The sequence below is a fragment of the Hyla sarda genome, chromosome 2 (assembly GCF_029499605.1).
Source record: "Hyla sarda isolate aHylSar1 chromosome 2, aHylSar1.hap1, whole genome shotgun sequence".
In the NCBI taxonomy this organism is placed as follows: domain Eukaryota; kingdom Metazoa; phylum Chordata; class Amphibia; order Anura; family Hylidae; genus Hyla; species Hyla sarda.
Window position 1 is genome coordinate 444,710,268 of NC_079190.1, and position 18,246 is coordinate 444,728,513.

The following is an 18,246-nucleotide window of genomic DNA, read 5'->3' on the forward strand; positions in this document are numbered from 1 at the left end:
AAAATTCCCCAAGAACAAGCAGGAACTGAAGACAATTGCAGTCGAGGCGGCAGAGCATCACCAGGGATGAAACCCAGCAATGTCTGCTGATGTCTATGCCTTCCAGACTTCAGGCTGTAACTGACTGCAAAGGATTTGCGATCAAGTATTAAAAAGTGATAGTTTGATTTAAGATTATTCGGTCCCATTACTTTTGGTCCCTTAACAAGGGGGGGGGGGGGGGGGGGGGAACACATATGCAAACTGTTCTAATTCCTACACCGGTCACCTGATTTGGATGTAAATACCCTCAAATTAAAGCTGACAGTCTGCAGTTAAAACACATCTTGTTCATTTCATTTCATATACTTTGTGGTGGTGTATAGAGCCAAAAATATTAGAATTGTGTCGATGTCCCAATAGTTATGGACCTGACTGTAATTCTTAAATATTGGAAGAATATTGGAACATCATGACTCTTCCTAAAGGTGGCCACCTCTACAAACTTTGGAATCAGGGAAAAGGGACTTGGTAAAAGAGGTGATCAATGGTCACTCTGGAGGAAACCAGGCACTGCTCATCACCTGCCCAATACCATCCCTACAGTGAAGCATGATGGGGGCAGCATCAAACTGTGTTTTTTTTTTTCAGTGAATGGAACAGGGAGACTGGTCAGGGTTGAGGAAAACTAAATGGACTTGTTCTTATGGAAAACCGGATCAAGAATGCTCTAGACCTCAGACTGGTCCAAAGATTCACTTTCCAACAAGACAATGACCCTGAGCACACAGCCAGGACAACACAGGAGCGGCTTGGTGACAACTCTGTAAATGTCCTTCAGTGACCCAGCCAGAGACCTGACTTTAATCCAATTGAACTTTTCTCGGGAGAAACATGAAAATGGCTCCCACCAACGGTCCACATCTAACCTGACAGAGCTTTAGAGGATCTGCAGAGAAGAATGGCAGAAATCTTGGGGATGGTATCATCCCCAAGAAGGCTGGCGGCTGTAATTGCTGCCAAAGGTGCTTCAACTTAGTCCTGAGTATAGAGTCTGAATACTTACGTCAATGCAATATTTTTCTATGTTAGTTTTTCCTTTTCAAGTAGCAAAAGATTTCTAACATTCTAGGGGAAAACATCATTTTTTGTATTTTAGTACAAGGCCGTAACACAGCAAAATGTGGAGAAAGTGATGGGGTCTGAAAACTTTCAGAATACATTGTATATATATATTTTTTTTATCAATTAATAATATTGCTTATATGATTGCTCAGGTCCAAATTCCAAAATACAAAATCTATTTTTCGGATATATTACAGTACAATGAAAGTAAAACAAAAAGTGAATAAATAATAAGGTCAAACATAAGCCCCACACATTACATTGCTGTATTTACAAGTTGAAATTTCACCAATTTTAACAATGAGCATAAAAAAATGTAAATTAAATATCCATACTATTCAGTATTCTCCATTGCACTATTTTCGCTTTACAAAACCTGAGGTCCTAAAGGACACGAATAAGATTCATTTAAACTGGTAAACTATAAGGACTGATAGCATTTCTTTTGGTCCAAGTGTGTAGATGCTGGATTGACAGATTCTCTCATCTTCTTATGTTTTCATTGCTTGTATTTGATCTGTTGAAAAGTTAGAAAATATATAAATGAAATACAAGTATACTTCTTGATCAGGATGACTTGTCTAAGGTTTGTGTGCGCCCCCAAGCAGAACAAACTTGTGTCAAATTCTCTGTAAACATCTTCTTAATCCACAAACCCCTTGTCCTAATAGGCCACATTTAGTGTAAAGATTCCCCAGCAATGATCTAAGCCATCGGCGTAGACATGAGGGGTCCAGAGGTAGCAGTTGTTCTTGGGTCTAGATGTCTGAAGGGCCCAGAGAGCCTCTTTGCTGCATAAGACAATGCCTGTCCTAAATGGTAGAAACACTGTAAACACCAGCAGGCTCAGCTAAAATCTGCATAATAAATAGGGGGTGCTGCTGCGTGTACCATATAGCAATACAAAACCAAAGAAAAAAGTAGTACACCAAATAGCGCACACCCAATCCAGTACAAAAACTTTTATTTAGAATTACATACAATAAGTATAATCAGACCAAACTATCCACCCATAAAAACATTTAAAAGGCAAAAAAACTGCCCTCCCACAACAGGAGGAGTCAAATAGACTCCACCCAGGACACCTATAAGTGTATCTAATGCAATGGCTGCCTCTATGAATAAATATACCAAATCGTATACAATCCAATACTGTCCAGGTATATATACTTGAAGCAATAAATTCACTATGAATATGTCCTGCCCCGTCCTCCAGAACCCCGTCTCGGAACGCGTGGGTTTCAGGAGGACACCTATTAGCACAACTTACTTTTTGCCTCTTATGCTTGCATTTCTTGGCTTCTTGTCTGAGTCCTTGTGGGGATATTGATATACAGGTTGTACATGGTTTACTCATTGCATATTGATAGTGAATTTATTGCTACAAGTATATACACCTGGACAGTATTGGATTGTATACGATTTGGTATATTTATGCATAGAGGCCGCCATTGCATTAGATACACTTATAGGTGTCCTTGGTGGAGTCTATTTGACTCCTCCTGTAGTGGGAGGGCAGTTTTTTTGCCTTTTAAATGTTTTTATGGGGGGATAGTTTGGTCTGATTATACTTATTGTATGTAATTCTGAATAAACTTTTTTGTACTGGATTGGGTGTGCGCTATTTGGTGTACTACTTTTTTCTTTGGTTTTGTCCTAAATGGTAGGTCAGGGCCATTACAGGTTTTGGACTGGAGACCAGGAGCCTCTACTTGCACTTCTGATCCGCCCGAAACCAGAATTAAATCCCAAGCATTTTCTTGTAATATAGGGCACCTATTTTCAGCACGTGGCAGGAGGCCCCTCAACAATCACTTGCAGAAGAAACATGTAAGTATCTAAATATGTAGGTATATGGGTTTTCAAAGAAGAACATGTATATGAAAGGGTTGTCAAAAGTGTACACGTACACCAAGGCATTATTATGGGTGGACATGTAGGTAAAAGTTGAGGGGTTTGCCAAAGCTTCACAAATATGGGCCTATGCCTAGGGCACCAGTGTTGAAGGGGGAAGCACATCAGCGAGTGAAAACAAAAATTATAAAATAGCCGCCACTTATTATGCTGTGGATTTGGGATTGAATTCACCATGTTCTGTGCAAAGATCCATTGTTTTGCAGCGGATTCACTATGGATCTCACCCCTAAGCTCAGAAAATGCTCCTACAGCATGCTTCTAATCCACGCATATTTTTTGCTGTGACTTCTGTTTGTTGTGACCTCTCTGCGTGAAAAAAATTCTGATGCTTGCGTTATCACCCCAACTGGATGTATTCACTCCGAGTGCCAAGGGCAGCATGAGATTGGGTTGTCCAAAATGAGCACTAAGGTGGGAAAGTTGTCAAAGGTGGACATGTGGATGAGAGGGTTGTGAGAGATGCATATGTAGGCGAGGGGGTTGTCACAGATGGACATGTAAAAGAGGGGGTTGTCACGGGTGGATAAGTAGATGAGGAGGGTTGTCACGGGTGGATAAGTAGAAGAGGCAGTTGTCACGGGTGGATAAGTAGAAGAGGGGGTTGTCACGGGTGGATAAGTAGATGAGGTGGTTGTCACGGGTGGATAAGTAGAAGAGGGGGTTGTCACGGGTGGATAAGTAGAAGAGGCAGTTGTCACGGGTGGATAAGTAGAAGAAGCAGTTGTCACGGGTGGATAAGTAGAAGAGGGGGTTGTCACGGGTGGATAAGTAGATGAGGTGGTTGTCACGGGTGGATAAGTAGAAGAGGGGGTTGTCACGGGTGGATAAGTAGAAGAGGGGGTTGTCACGGGTGGATAAGTAGATGAGGTGGTTGTCACGGGTGGATAAGTAGAAGAGGGGGTTGTCACGGGTGGATAAGTAGATGAGGTGGTTGTCACGGGTGGATAAGTAGAAGAGGCAGTTGTCACGGGTGGATAAGTAGAAGAAGCAGTTGTCACGGGTGGATAAGTAGAAGAGGGGGTTGTCACGGGTGGATAAGTAGATGAGGTGGTTGTCACGGGTGGATAAGTAGATGAGGTGGTTGTCACGGGTGGATAAGTAGAAGATGGGGGTTGTCACGGGTGGATAAGTAGAGGAGGGGGTTGTCACAGGTGGATAAGTAGAAGAGGCGGTTGTCACGGGTGGATAAGTAGAAGAGGGGGTTGTCACGGGTGGATAAGTAGAAGAGGGGGTTGTCGCGGGTGGATAAGTAGAAGAGGGGGTTGTCGCGGGTGGATAAGTAGAAGAGGGGGTTGTCGCGGGTGGATAAGTAGAAGAGGGGGTTGTCGCGGGTGGATAAGTAGAAGAGGGGGTTGTCGCGGGTGGATAAGTAGAAGAGGGGGTTGTCGCGGGTGGATAAGTAGAAGAGGGGGTTGTCACGGGTGGATAAGTAGATGAGGGGGTTGTCACGGGTGGATAAGTAGAAGAGGGGGTTGTCACGGGTGGATAAGTAGATGAGGGGGTTATCACGGGTGGATAAGTAGATGAGGGGGTTGTCACGGGTGGATAAGTAGAAGAGGGGGTTGTCACGGGTGGATAAGTAGATGAGGGGGTTATCACGGGTGGATAAGTAGAAGAGGGGGTTATCACGGGTGGATAAGTAGAAGAGGGGGTCCTCACGGGTGGATAAGTAGAAGAGGGGGTCATCACGGGTGGATAAGTAGAAGAGGTGATTGTCACGGGTGTATAAGTAGAAGAGGGGGTTATCACGGGTGGATAAGTAGATGAGGGGGTTGTCACGGGTGGAGGTTGTTATAGGTGGACACATAAATAAGGGGGTCCTCAAAGCAGGCCATGGAGATAAGGAGGTTGTCCAAGCAAGACAAGCCAACTGATCATACATGACTCGATTCTACAGACGATCCCACAATCTTACGGAAGTTATGTCTGTAGGGAGTGAAGACTATCTGCTAGGAGTTGTAGTTTTGCAACAGCTGAAGGTCTGGAGTTTGAGGACCACTGTGCTATACTGTCTATTTTACGTATTTAGACGGGATCAATCATCAGGAGTACGTAGCTTTATACAAGGTACGTATCAATAGCATCATTAATACAAAGACAAATCCTTATAATGACTTTACCGCCCGTCAGACATCTACAAGAGTCATTTTATAGTGTCGTTTTATAGTGCCTGCTATCATGGCAGCCTATAAACCTAGAAGTCGTGATCTTCATAAAAGAGCAACGGGACTGTAATGTCTGGACGCTGGAGCTGGATCAATAAAGTGATGTCCAGTGGTGCTGAGTCTGCTATCAGCTACAGCCTGAAGAAATAGGTATTAAATGTCTGAGGTAGCAATATAGATAACAGAAACATCAGATTCATGAGCCATAAAAGATTTATTGAGCATTTGTACTGTAGATCTGCAGGAGGCATCTTCACATGGACGTTGTAGAAGGGTCTAGAACAGTGGTCTCCAACCTGCGGATCTCCAGATGTTGCAAAACTACAACTCCCAGCATGCCCGGACAGCCAACGGCTGTCCGGGCGTGCTGGGAGTTGTAGTTTTGCAACATCTGGAGGTCCGCAGGTTGGAGACCACTGGTCTAGAGTGTCTACGACAGTATGGTGGAGGGGCGGCTAGGATTTTAATGCTTCTCTATGGAGTCAGAGGCATCAAGAAGAAGGGTTTGGTCCCATTTTCTCCTATAAGTGATATACTGTATCACAGCTCCATGCAAATAGGAGGTTGCACAGTAGTGTTAGTACAGTAAAATCTCCCTTAGCAGACACCTACCAATGGTGAACAGTTTTTTATTCCCCAGTATAATCCCATAAGACTTAAAGGGGTACTCCGCTGGAAAACATTTTTATTTATTTATTTATTTTTATCAACTGGTGCCTGAAAGTAAATGGTGCCAGTTTGTAAATTACTTCTATTAAAAAAATCTTAATCCTTCCAGTACTTATCAGCTGCTGTATGCTCCACAGGAAGTTCTTTTCTTTTTCACTTTCCTTTCTGTCTGACCACAGTGCTCTCTGCTGACACCTCTGTCCATTTTTAGGAACTGTCCGGAGTAGGAACAAATCCCCATAGCAAACCTCTCCTGCTCTGGACAGTTCCGGACATGGACAGAGGTGTCAGCAGAGAGCACTGTGGACAGACAGAAAAGAACTACACAACTTCCTCTGGAGCATACAGCAGCTGATAAGTACTGGAAGGATTAAGATATTTAAATAGAAGTCATTTACAAATCTGTTTAACTTTCTGGCATCAGTTGATGTAAAAAAAAAAAAATTCCCAGTGGAGTACCCCTTTAATGTATTTGCACCCTCCGAATACCGGATACTCCCAATAGCAAACGTGGACACACCCGTGCGGACGTGTTCACTTCCCAATAGCTGACAACCAGGCTTATTTGTCGGCCCTACCTTGCACCCTACTACACTAAAATGGACTCGCCCACTCATGGAAATGGACTAGCCCACTAAAGGGGTGTTGGGCAGCCTGCGGCCAAGTTAAAAAGAGGAGAGGGGATGCAGTAAGCATGGCATGGTAGGAAAGAGAGGAGATGTGGGGGAGGGACGCTGAAAGTGTTGTGCTTCGCTCGCAGTAGTCTTCGCGCCAACAATCAGGTGAGGGGCAAAAACAAACGTCAACATGGCCCCCCAAACCCCCCCTCCCCCAAAATTGATAAAAGCTAAATGAGATGGTGGACGCTATTCGAGAAAGTGAAGGTGCAAGCATAATAAATCATTACGTTTCCTAAATCATTTATTAAATTGTTGAGGTTTTTTTTTTTCACGCCTTATTACAGTGCAAAATTATTTATTTATAAGATTGTTTTTTTATCGTGTTTTTAAGGTAATTGCACTCTGGAGTGAGTACAGTATTCGGTCATTTAGAAAGATTTTCTAGCCTTTCTTCCCCAATAGTGGACACTGTATTGGGAGATGCTACTGTGTTCTACAGTAATATGTATGTGGCTTTATTCTCAAGAATGTAATTTACATGTTAGGCCATTAATCATAATAGGTGAAGATCTCTCCAAAATGCTGTAAATTCTGTAACCCTTTACTTTCCCATGGTATTGTGCTTTAACTCAACGAATGCCTTAGGGTTAGAACATAAAAAAGAATGGACTTTTATAGAGCAGAAGTTCCACAATATCTTAAGTCCCACTGGTCTGGTAGGGAAAGCAAAACTTCTACATCATTACCAGGGACCTGCCCCAAGTGGTTGCCACAGTTGTGGATGCAAGAGTCTTCAGAAGACTATCTTAAAGGGGTACTCAACTGGAAAACAGTTTTTTCTAAATCAACTGGTGTCAGAAAGTTAAACAGATTTGTAAATTACTTCTATTTAAAAATCTTAATCCTTCCAGTACTTATCAGCTGTTATATGCTCCACAGGAAGTCCTTTCTGTCTGAGCACAGTGCTCTCTGCTGACACCTCTGTCCATTTTAGGAACTGTCCAGAGTAGAAGCAAATCTCCATTGCAAACCTCTCCTGCTCTGGACAGTTCCTAAAATGGACAGAGGTGTCAGCAGAGAGCACTGTGGTCAGACAGAAAGGAAATTCAAAAAGAAAAGAACTTCCTGTGGATCATACAGCAGCTGATAAGTACTTGAAGGATTAAGATGTTTTAATAGAAGTAATTTAAAAATCTGTTTAACTTTCTGGCACCAGTTGATTTAAAAAAAAAATGTTTTCCAGTGGAGTACCCCTTTAAAGGACATCTGCAGTGTAAAGACACAACGCCTATCCATAGGATAAGGATAAGTGTCAACAGCACCCCCCCCCCCCCCCCCCCAACCCATGCAGCTCTATGGGAGATGCATGGAGGCAGGAATGCTACATCCCGGGCTCTCCCATACAGATACATGGAGGGGGCGTGTCAGCCGCGACACCATGCTGCGACCGACATGCCTCCTGCACGGGAGTGCCGGGGCAATGCTGGGGCCCGTGCAGGAGATTGCGGGGGGTCCCAGCATTCGGACCCCCCCACGATCAGACATTTATCTGCTATCCTATGGGTGTTGTACATCTTGGCAAAACATTAACCTTTCTAATAAACTTCATCAAATCTTATATCTCCTTTTTATAGAAATCATGGTTTACATGCATGGCGAGTGAGGGCAGGCTTAGTGCTTGCCTAGGACATGCCCCTTCTTGAGCAGTGGATGTCAGAATAAGTGAGTAGCAGGACAGAGGGATTTATGAGCCAAATACAGAAGCTAGACACAAAAAACATGTAAAGCATTTGTATGACCTAGTGAGTAACATATCTAAGAATTATATTTTTCTGTGATATGACAGGCACACTCCAGGTCCAGCACTTGCCACCCCCTAATACACAGCTTATTTTGCCAGGGGAAGCCAAAGCCAGTGTTTCCCAACCGGTGTGCCTCCAGCTGTTGCAAAATTACATTTCCCAGCATGCCTGGACAGCCGAAGGCTGTCCGGGCATGCTGGAAAATGTAGTTTTGCAACAGCTGGAGGCACACTGGTTGGAAAACACTGCAGTAAGGCATTTCCACTGTAGGGGGGGGGGGGGGATATTTAATACATGGAATTTACAGAAGCATTATGGCTCATGGACAGGGGTTGTCTTTAGGAGAATTCCATTAAATCCTAAAAGGAAAAAACCTAAAGCCAAACTAAAGTCTGAAATCTGATCTAGAATTCGCTGAGCATGCAAGCCAAAAAAATATTCCCGATCGAGACGCCTTCTGCAAGGAAGAGCAGGACACATTCCTGAAGCAAGAATACAAGAATGTTACTTGCCTACAATAAATGCTAGGAGGCTGTCGTTTCTTCTATAAGGGTGGGGGGTTCACTTTTCCATGGGTCAAAACTTTTGTCTTTTTTTTTTTTTTTTTTTATGTGCAAAATCCGAAGCGTGTTGTCATGTTTGTTGCCACCCTCACCAGATCATACATATTATATCTGGATGACAACTTCTGAATGGATAGAGTGGGGGGTGGGGGGTGGAGGGTAAATAATGAATCCCCCTAACTGGGAAGTCTGAAAATGAAAACAGTGTTGGAAAAACAAAATTCCTTGGCTCTCCCTGAAGGTCTTAACCGTGACAAAAATTTACTCTACTGATCTACATCGTAGGGAAGACCCCGTGACTGCTCTGGAAAGGATAGGGTTAAATGCAAGCAAAACAGATCCGCAGCAACATTCAGGAGCGTATCCGAGGTCACTGTATGTGTGATCATCCTGGTTTTCTTATGGCAACATACCTGCACTGACCTCCCCTTTAGAGGATTTACAATTCTTTGGAGAACTCCTCTGCTTTACCCTTTGCACCAGTTTTGATAAATCTCTCATTGTACTGGTTTTACACTGAAGTGTTCCCCAAACCTGAAGTATTCCCCAAAGCGGTTGCAAAACTACAACTCCCATCATGCCCTGACAGCCTTGACCCTTGTGACTGCCGTCCGTACATCCGAAGCGTGAAATACGCTGTGGATGCACTCCATGTGACCCTACCCTTAGGGTGTATTCACACGTACAGTACATATTGAAAGTGCAGGATTTGAAGCTGTGTGAAGCTGTGTTTTTAGTTTACATTGAAATCTGCAGCTTTAAATCCTGTGTATCAAATATGCGCAAAATACTGTACATGTGAATACATCCTTAAAGCGAAAAGTAACTAAATACCCTATCCACAGGATTGGGGATAAGTGTCAGGTCACGGGGGACCACTGGGACCCCCATGATCTAATAAATGGGCCCAGGCTCTCTAAAAGGAGCACACGCTCCATTCATTTCCAGGGGAGTGCCTTAGATCAGGGGTTCTCAATCTGTGGTACGTGTACCCCTAGGGCTACGCCACCGGCTGTGCGGGGATACACAATGCGCTAACAAATACCAGCCATGCATTGGCCAGTATTTGTCAGCACATTGCAGGGAATGGCCACGGCAGCTCTCAGTTAAGTATCGTGGCCGGCTACTTTACATGAGCTGCATGTTTGCTGTGGAGACGTGTGACGTCCCCTCACGTCGTGTGGAGGTGCAGCAGAGTCACCCTTCTGTGCGGCGCCAAACGGGACTCCGGGAACGGGACTCTAGGAGCGATACCCAAACAAGCCGGGAAATGTAAAAAAAAAAAAAAGTAAAAACTAAGTGTATGGGTGGGATTTTTTATATATATATTATATATATCTTAGCCCAGGGAGATCGGAGGGGGAGAAATAATGGCACAAGGGCATTAAGATGGAGGGTGAGAGAGGGATAATGGCATTGTGCCATTATTACCCCTCCCTCCGATCCCCTTTTGCCATTATTCCCCCCCCCCCTCCATCTTTATCCCCTTGTGCCATAATTTTACCCCTCCCTCTGATTCCCTTTTGCCATATCGGATAATAATGGCACAAGGAGATTAAGATGGAGGGGGGAATAATGGCAAAATGGGATTAAGTATCACATTAGTATAAAGGTAAGCACAAGCCTTTTGTCCAAAGGTACCCATCGCACGTAAGCGAAGGGAACATACTTTCAGCCTTTGGGGGTACAGTCGCCAAAAAGGTTGAGAACCGCTGCCTTAGATGACAGCACTGGGCACTGGGGTCTTTTCGGCACTCCCATAAAGAAGTAATGGAGCATTTACCAATGCCAGCATAAGCTCCTCTTAGAGAGCCAGGGCCCGTTCAGGAGATTGCAGAGGTCCCAGTAGTCGGACCCCCCGTGATCTGACACTTATCTCCTATCCTATAGAAAAACAAAAACAAACATTTTTATTTATTTGCTTTTTATTAGTGAAATAAGTATTTAATCCCCCATCAATCAGCAAGATTTCTGACTCCCAGGTGTCTTTTATATAGGCAACGAGATGAGATCAGGAGCACTCTTAAAGGGAGTGCTTCTAATCTCAGCTTGTTACCTGTTTAAAAGACACCTGTCCACAGAAACAATCATTCAGATTCCAAACTCCCCACCATGGCCAAAACCAAAGAGCTGTCCCAGGATGTCCTTGGATGACCTACACAAGACTGGAATGGGCTTCAAGACCACCACAGCTTGGTGAGAAGCTGGAAGGGTTTATCCACTTTATGATTTGTAGAGGTCTGAGCTCTGGGACGTCCAGCAATACTGAGAATAAAAGAGCTGTATTGATTTAGTGCTGCATCCTGTTTTTTTGTTGTTTTTTTTTAACATTGTCCCCAACATTACAACATTGTAACAAATGACATAGAGTGGTGTCACGAAGAGGGGATCCTCACCCCTTTGACCATATTAGAAAATTCTTTAAAAGGGAATCTGTCAGCTGTAATTCCCATTCCAAACTACTGACACTAATTAATAGCTATTGTGACAGAAAGACGACACCTGGTACTTTTCATAGATCTGTCTGTGCGTCCATAACACAGTGAAATGCTTTTATTTTCCTGTGCCCAGTGTCAAAGAGGTGTTCCCAAGCCCCTGAAGTGCTGAGGAGCGGAGCGTCTACTCACTCCCTCTCCCATCCCTGTCCCTGCTTGATTGACAGTGAGCTGGAAGCCGGGTCCTGTTTCCAAATCTCATTTCTGCGCTGTGAATACAAATTGTGCACATGCGCAAGATTTGGAAACAGAGCTTGGTTTCCAACTGACTGTCAATCAAGCAGGGACAGGGATAGAAGGGGGAGGGAGGAAGCGTTCCAGTCCTTAGCCTCCAGTCCCTAAGTCCTCAGTCCTACTTCAGGGGCATGGTAACGCCTCTTAACTCATGGAACCAGAATTATTATTTTTCTATGTTCTGGAAGCACAGAAAGATATAAAAAGGGACAATTTGTCTCTTGCGCTAATAGAACAGTATCAGCAGTTTAGAATAAGAAAGGTACCATTTGTCTCGTGCACTAATAGAACAGTATCAGCAGTTTTAAATGTGAATTGTAGCTGACAGGTTCCCTTTGATGGCAACCATTACCACTTCCCTATAGATCAGTGGTCTCCAACCTGCGGACCTCCAGATGTTTCAAAACTACAACTCCCAGCATGCCCGGACAGCCAACGGCTGTCCGGGCATGCTGGGAGTTGTAGTTATGCAACATCTGGAGGTCCGCAGGTTGGAGACCACTGCTACAGATTATCTTAATGCCATACAAATCTATGCTGTAATGCAGAGTAACATTTCTTCCACTGCTTTTTCTTTCCTATTGCTTGGCTTATATAAGTGTCAGTCTTCACTAATGATCGGGATGGGGTTTACACAAGGATTTATTTATTTTTTTAAATCTGTTCCATCACTGGTAAGAAAAATAAATATTCTTTTCCCCTTTAACTTGCAAATATGTACTGGCCAGTATTTGTAGGAATATATGCTACAGGGAGCGGGTACAGCTGTGCAGTATACGGTCACGAGTCCATAATATGAATCGCATTACAGATAGATGCTCAACATGTTTATGAACAGTAAATCAATTCTGACATCTAGTGGTGATTGTCTGCATTGCTATAATAATAACAATCATTGCAAAATAATTCAGTCATCCCAAGGAAAGGAGGGCACAGACTGCAACAAAAAGGTACTGCTATCCATCCCAGATACTCTTCTAATACTTTTATTCCATTAAAGGGGTACCCCAGTGGAAAACTATTTTTTTTAAATCAACTGGTGCCAGAAAGTTAAACAGATTTGTAAATTACTTCTATTTAAAAATCGTAATCCTTCCAGTACTTATCAGCTGCTGTATGTTCCACAGGAAGTTGAGTGGTTCTTTTAAGTCTGACCACAGTGCTCTCTGCTGACACCTCTGTCCATGTCAGGAACTGTCCAGAGTAGGAGCAAATCCCCATAGCAAACCTCTCCTGCTCTGGACAGTTCCTGACATGGACAGAGGTGTCAGCAGAGAGCACTGTGGTCAGACAGAAAGGAAATTCAAAAAGAAAAGTACTTCCTCTGTAGTATACAACAGCTGACAAGTACTGGAAGGGTTAAGATTTTTTTAAATTTGAAGTCATTTACAAATTTGATTAATTTTCTGGCACCAGTTGATTTAAAGGGGTACTCCCACCCTAGACATCTTATCCCCTATCCAAAGTATAGGGGATATGATGTCTGATCTCGGGGGTCCCGCCGCTGGGGACCCCAGCAGTATTGCATGCGGCACCCACCTGTTTTTTTGTCCGGAAGCGCTGGAGGGTCTGAGTCGCGACTATGGGAACGGAAGTCCGTGACATCAGGACTCCGCCCCCGTGTGACATCACGCCCGTCCCCTCAATGCAAGTCGCGACTCAGACCCTCCAGCGCCTCCGGATAAAAAACAGGTGGGTGCCGCATGCAATACTGCGGGGGTCCCCAGCGGTGGGACCCCCGGGATCAGACATCTTATCCCCTATCCTTTGGAAAGAAAAGAACTTCCCCTGTATTGTACAGACAGCAGCTGATAAGTACTGGAAGGATTGAGGTTTTTAAATAGAAGTAATTTACAAATCTGTTTAACTTTCTGGACCATTTGATTAAAAAAAACTGTTTTCCACTGGAGTACCCCTTTAAACCTATGCTGATTCTAACAAATCCATCCCTAAATTTTTTTGTAGCACTACTATAACCCTGGAGCTACAGTAATACACTGAGTTGTCTGCAATTTTGTAGACTACAGCGGTCACTCACTAGTTAAAGCGTTATGGTCATTTAAAAAAAAAAATAATAATAATCTTGACATGTCATAGAGACATGCTTAAAGTTTTGATTGGTCAGCGACTCTGTGCTGAGCCCCCCACCGATCTCTAGATTTAGTTAGGAGAAGCTTTCAGCTGTGCGCTTCACTCCCTGGCTCGTGACTTGATTAGACTCATTGCAGTAGATTGGCTTCATGGACCGGAAATGGAGCCCATGTTCTACAGTGAGTCGGACCGACCAGCAGGCTCGGGAGTGAAGCGCTCAGCCACAGGCTTCTCCTGGCTGTATCTAGAGTTTAGTGGGGGTCTCGGCAGTGAGACCCAAATTGATCAAAACTGTTTGTGACTTGTGTAAGATACAAGATTTTTTTCTTACAGTAACGCTTTAAAATCAGAAGTGCCAAAAAAAGTTTCAGCCTTATCACATGCTATGAAAACTCCCCAACTAATATATGAAAATGAAAACGTGATAAATAGGTAAGAACTGTAATGGCTGTAGTCCTGGCCATTAAAGGGAATAGTGGCACTCTCTGACATCCCTATGTCCTAACAGAGCATCTAGACAAACGTTTCCCGACCAATGTGCCTCCAGCTGTTGCAAAACTACAACCCCCAGCAAGCCCGGACAGCCTTTGGCTGTCCGGGCTTGCTGGGGGTTGTAGTTTTGCAACAGCTGGAGGCACCCTGGTTGAGAAACACTTCTAGACGTTACACACATTCGTTTATAAAGTATTGGTACCAATGATTTATAAACAAAGAGATCAACCCCCTACTGGTTGTGCGATTGCATTGCAATTTAGGTCTATTCTCAGGTGGCGGCCATATTGCAATTTTTCTATTTTTTTGCAAAAAGTGTGGTATGACTGCAATATGTAAAAAGCAATGGGAGATAAAAAACTGCATGGAACAAGAAGTGAAAACAATGGGAGGTTTAGGACAGGACTCCATCACGGTGCAGCGTTGCACACAGGCTAGGTTTTTGACCACACCCTTATGTCTTTTGGGAACAGCACTAACTAGGTTTAAAGGGGTACTCCGGTAGAAAACTGGTGCCAGAAAGTTAAACAGATTTGTAAATTACTTCTATAAAAAATTCTTCATCCTTCCAGTACTTATCAGCTACTGTATAGTACAGAGGAAGTTCTTTTCTTTTAGGATTTCTTTTCTGTCATGACCACGGTGCTCTCTGCTGACACCTCTGCCCATTTTAGGAACTGTTCAGAGCAGCATAGGTTTGCTATGAGGATTTTTCTCCTGCTCTGGACAGTTCTGACCTGGACAGAGATGTCAGCAGAAAGCACTGTGGTCAGACAGAAAAGAAATCCAAAAAGAAAAGAATTTCCTCTGTAGTATACAGCCGCTAATAAGTACTGGAAGGATTCCGATTTCGATTACGAAGTAATGTACAAATCTGTTTAACTTTCTGGTACCAGTTGATATATATATAAAAAAAAAAAAAAAAGTTTTCCACCAGAGTTCCCCTTTAAAGGGGTAGTACGGCAAGATTCTAAATCAATTGCAAATGAAAAGTTATGCTCACCATCCACAGGAGGCTCTGTAGTTCAGCTTGGTTCTTTTTTATGTTGTCTTCCCTCAACTCCTGCCCCTACCCTCAATCACAGATTACACGTCATCACTCTCCTGTGTTCTGAGGTCTTGACTATCTAAGCCAGGCCTCTGAGCTGCTGTCAGCTACCTTAGCCTTAGTAGGATCTCTAGATCACTGACTGCAGAACAGAAGAGGCAGCTTCTAGATGGAGGTGCCAGAGCAGTGTAATCACATAAACAGACTGCTCTGAAATATAGTGCAGAGGATGAGGTGAATGGGGAAAGTGAACAGTGGGAGGGAACCTTAGCACAGGGCGGAGGGGGAAATGCATCATGGTCATTGTAGTCATTAAACAGGCACACATGAAGAAGTGGAATGCATTCGAAGCATTGGAGGGACAGCAGAAAGGGCCCTAAAGAAAATTATTTTTTCAATAAAACGAAATGAGGAGCAAGTATATCAAGCATTTACACAAGTGCAAGTATTTTAGTTTTTTATGGATTGCCAGATAACCCATTTAATTAGGTACGGTCCTTTAAACAAGCTTTCCTTAGATCAATAGTACAAGCGAATATAGGAAACTTTGTAATACATTTTATTATACAGAAATCCTTCTTTCTCCTGTTATCAAACTTCACCTCCCTTTCCCCTCCTGGGTTGTAGGGGACTTTAAAACTTCATATTCTCACCATTCCTGGGGGCTAAAACGTCCCCCAGGGATAGTGAGGAGAAAGATTTCCCCATATATAATGTGTTACTAAGCTTTAAAGAAGTACTGCAGCTATAGAACACTTATCCCCTATTTGTAGGATAGGGGATGAATGTCTGATCGCGGGGGGTCCGACCGCTGGCACCCTTCTGCGATTGCCTGTATGGGGCCCTGACTGTGCCGCGGCTCTCCCCATGCAGGAGACGTGTCGGCCATGGCGGCGACCGCATGTTGACACGCCCCCTCCATGTATCTCTATTGGAGAGGCGTAGATGAAGGGTTCGTGTGTTCACCCCTGCCTTTCCCATTAGCTGAATGGAGGGGACGTGTCTGTCGACCTCTTACTGAGGTTGATGACACAAACATTAGCAGCGCAGAGCCGTGGCAGATCCGGGGGGCCCAATTGCTCAGACAACCCCCCCCCCTGCGATCAGACACTCATCCCCTGACCTGCGGATAGGGGATAAGTGTTCTTTGGCTGCAGTACTCCTTAAGTCTTAAGTCTTTTTTGGCTGAGAGCATTCCAGCAAATAAATCCAGTAAATTTCTCTATTGCGGAGGGCTCTCAGATATTAGATCATTGAATGAATAATGGATCCTTTTCATGTACCATATAAGTAGTAAACATTGATTTTAATATTTGGAAATGGATTTGTATGGTATAGTATAATCCACTGCAAATCTGCAAATCTGCAGCATTTGCAAGAACGGATACTGTCACTTAGCTTTAGATTTTCCTAGAAGCAGTATGAGTGACAGGCGTCTGCTGAGTGACAGCACAGCTCTGCCAATAAAACCACCCGCAGCTTCTAGCTAAAGATTGGGAATTACTGCCAAGACGTGAAAAGGAATAATTTATGTCTACTTTTTATTAGAAGATTTCATTTAAGCAGTGTTCATACAGAAGAAGTTGAGCCTATAGAGTTGTGTATATATATATATATATATATATATATATATATACATACACACACAGTATATACACACATAATTTAATAAGCATCTGCTATATAGGTATAAACTTTAACTAAAAGTGGAAAACTTTAATAATTTTTTAGCATAATCCTCCACTTTTCACAGCACTTCTTCCATTATTGCACAAGCTTCTTTATGCCTTCAGAAAAAAGGTTTTGGCTGAGCAGCGAGCCGCGCATGAACCTTTTATTACAGCTCTTGGTACAAGGTAAATCAGCGACCCCTCAAAATGTAACACCGATGATGGGCTGGAGGCAGGACACCTGTTTAAATATTAAAGCAACAAGAAAAAAGGAAAAATGGAGCACACACACTGCTGATGGTGGTGGTCTTCAAGCCGTATTCACGGAGGGCTCGGCATGAGGACCCTCTGTAGGAAGGCTTGATGGAATAGGGGGGAAGCTCGGACAGCGGCCACGGTCCCGTACGTGCCAAAGGGCGCTTCGTCTGGCCTGACGAAGCGCCCTTTGGCGCGATACAGGACCGTGGCCGCCATCCGAGCTTCCCCCCTATTCCATCAAGCCTTCCTGCAGAGGGTCCTCATGCGGAGCCCTCCGTGAATACGACTTGAAGACCACCACCATCAGCAGTGTGAGTGCTCCGTTTTTCCTTTTTTCTTGTTGCTTCAATACCTGTACTTACATACGTGATGCACCATTAAGATACACATGCTGGGTCATTAACCTCCTAACCGTCCATTTGGATACATAAGGATTTATTGCCGGTGTCGACTTTTGTCACTATCTTTTCTGCTTCTGTGCTTTTCTCTGGTTGCTGTATACCTGTTTAAATGTTTCAGCAACTACAAAGCCCAAGACTTACCCGCTGCTAAAGAGATTAGATATGGATTTGTCGGAGGTCCCATGCAAGTCTAGGGGACTTAAATCTACATCATGGTTGCTTAAGTCTCAGGCAAGTCTTGGGCTACGAAGTTGCCGGCACAAGTATCCTGTTTTGGAGGTCCTCTTAAATGAGTGGACCAAACATGTGAAAGTCTGAAGGAATAAGAACAAGATCAAACTTAGGTTTTTGGAGGTTTTCAATAGTATGGGTGGGTGGTAAGCAGACTGGCATTGTTATGCAACCACTCACAGCCTTACCACAGTCACTCTCTGTGTTTGCTTTGAATTGCAGTTTCCCATCCATTTGTAGACACACCATTGGGGCAAAACACTGTTCGGTATTGTGCTATAAGTCTTCAACGGATTAGGGCCCTAATACACCTACGTTCAGACAAGCGGATTTACAGCGTATTTTACGCTGTGGATCCGCCGCTGAAGGACCTTTTGTATGGTGCCTTTTCATGTGCCTGCTCGGAGCGGCAATACGCAGCTACGTGCAGACACACTGAAGTGATGTGCGAGTCGTCTCGCATGCGCGATGTACTCGTACGCATCG

At 43.8% G+C, this 18,246-nt stretch overlaps 1 protein-coding gene across 6 annotated transcripts in view; it reads right to left on the minus strand.

Annotated features, from left to right (window-relative positions):
• Window positions 1–345: 345 nt before the first annotated feature.
• Window positions 346–18,246, minus strand: part of ARL6 (ADP ribosylation factor like GTPase 6) — a 77,816-nt gene continuing 59,915 nt past the window's right edge. Inside the window, exons 8-9 of one of the 6 annotated variants that reach the window (XR_008889067.1) lie at window positions 10,624–10,724; window positions 346–1,621 (exon numbers count right to left, since the gene is read on the minus strand). Coding sequence is in view for 5 of the 6 variants with exons in the window: in XM_056559322.1 (XP_056415297.1) it covers window positions 15,308–15,576 (269 nt within the window). In the remaining variant the exon portion in view is untranslated. Of the gene's footprint in view, window positions 1,622–10,623; window positions 10,725–10,980; window positions 11,106–15,195; window positions 15,577–18,246 lie in introns of those variants that run through there. The other 5 variants (XM_056559320.1, XM_056559323.1, XM_056559321.1 and 2 more) reach the window with 5 other exon arrangements.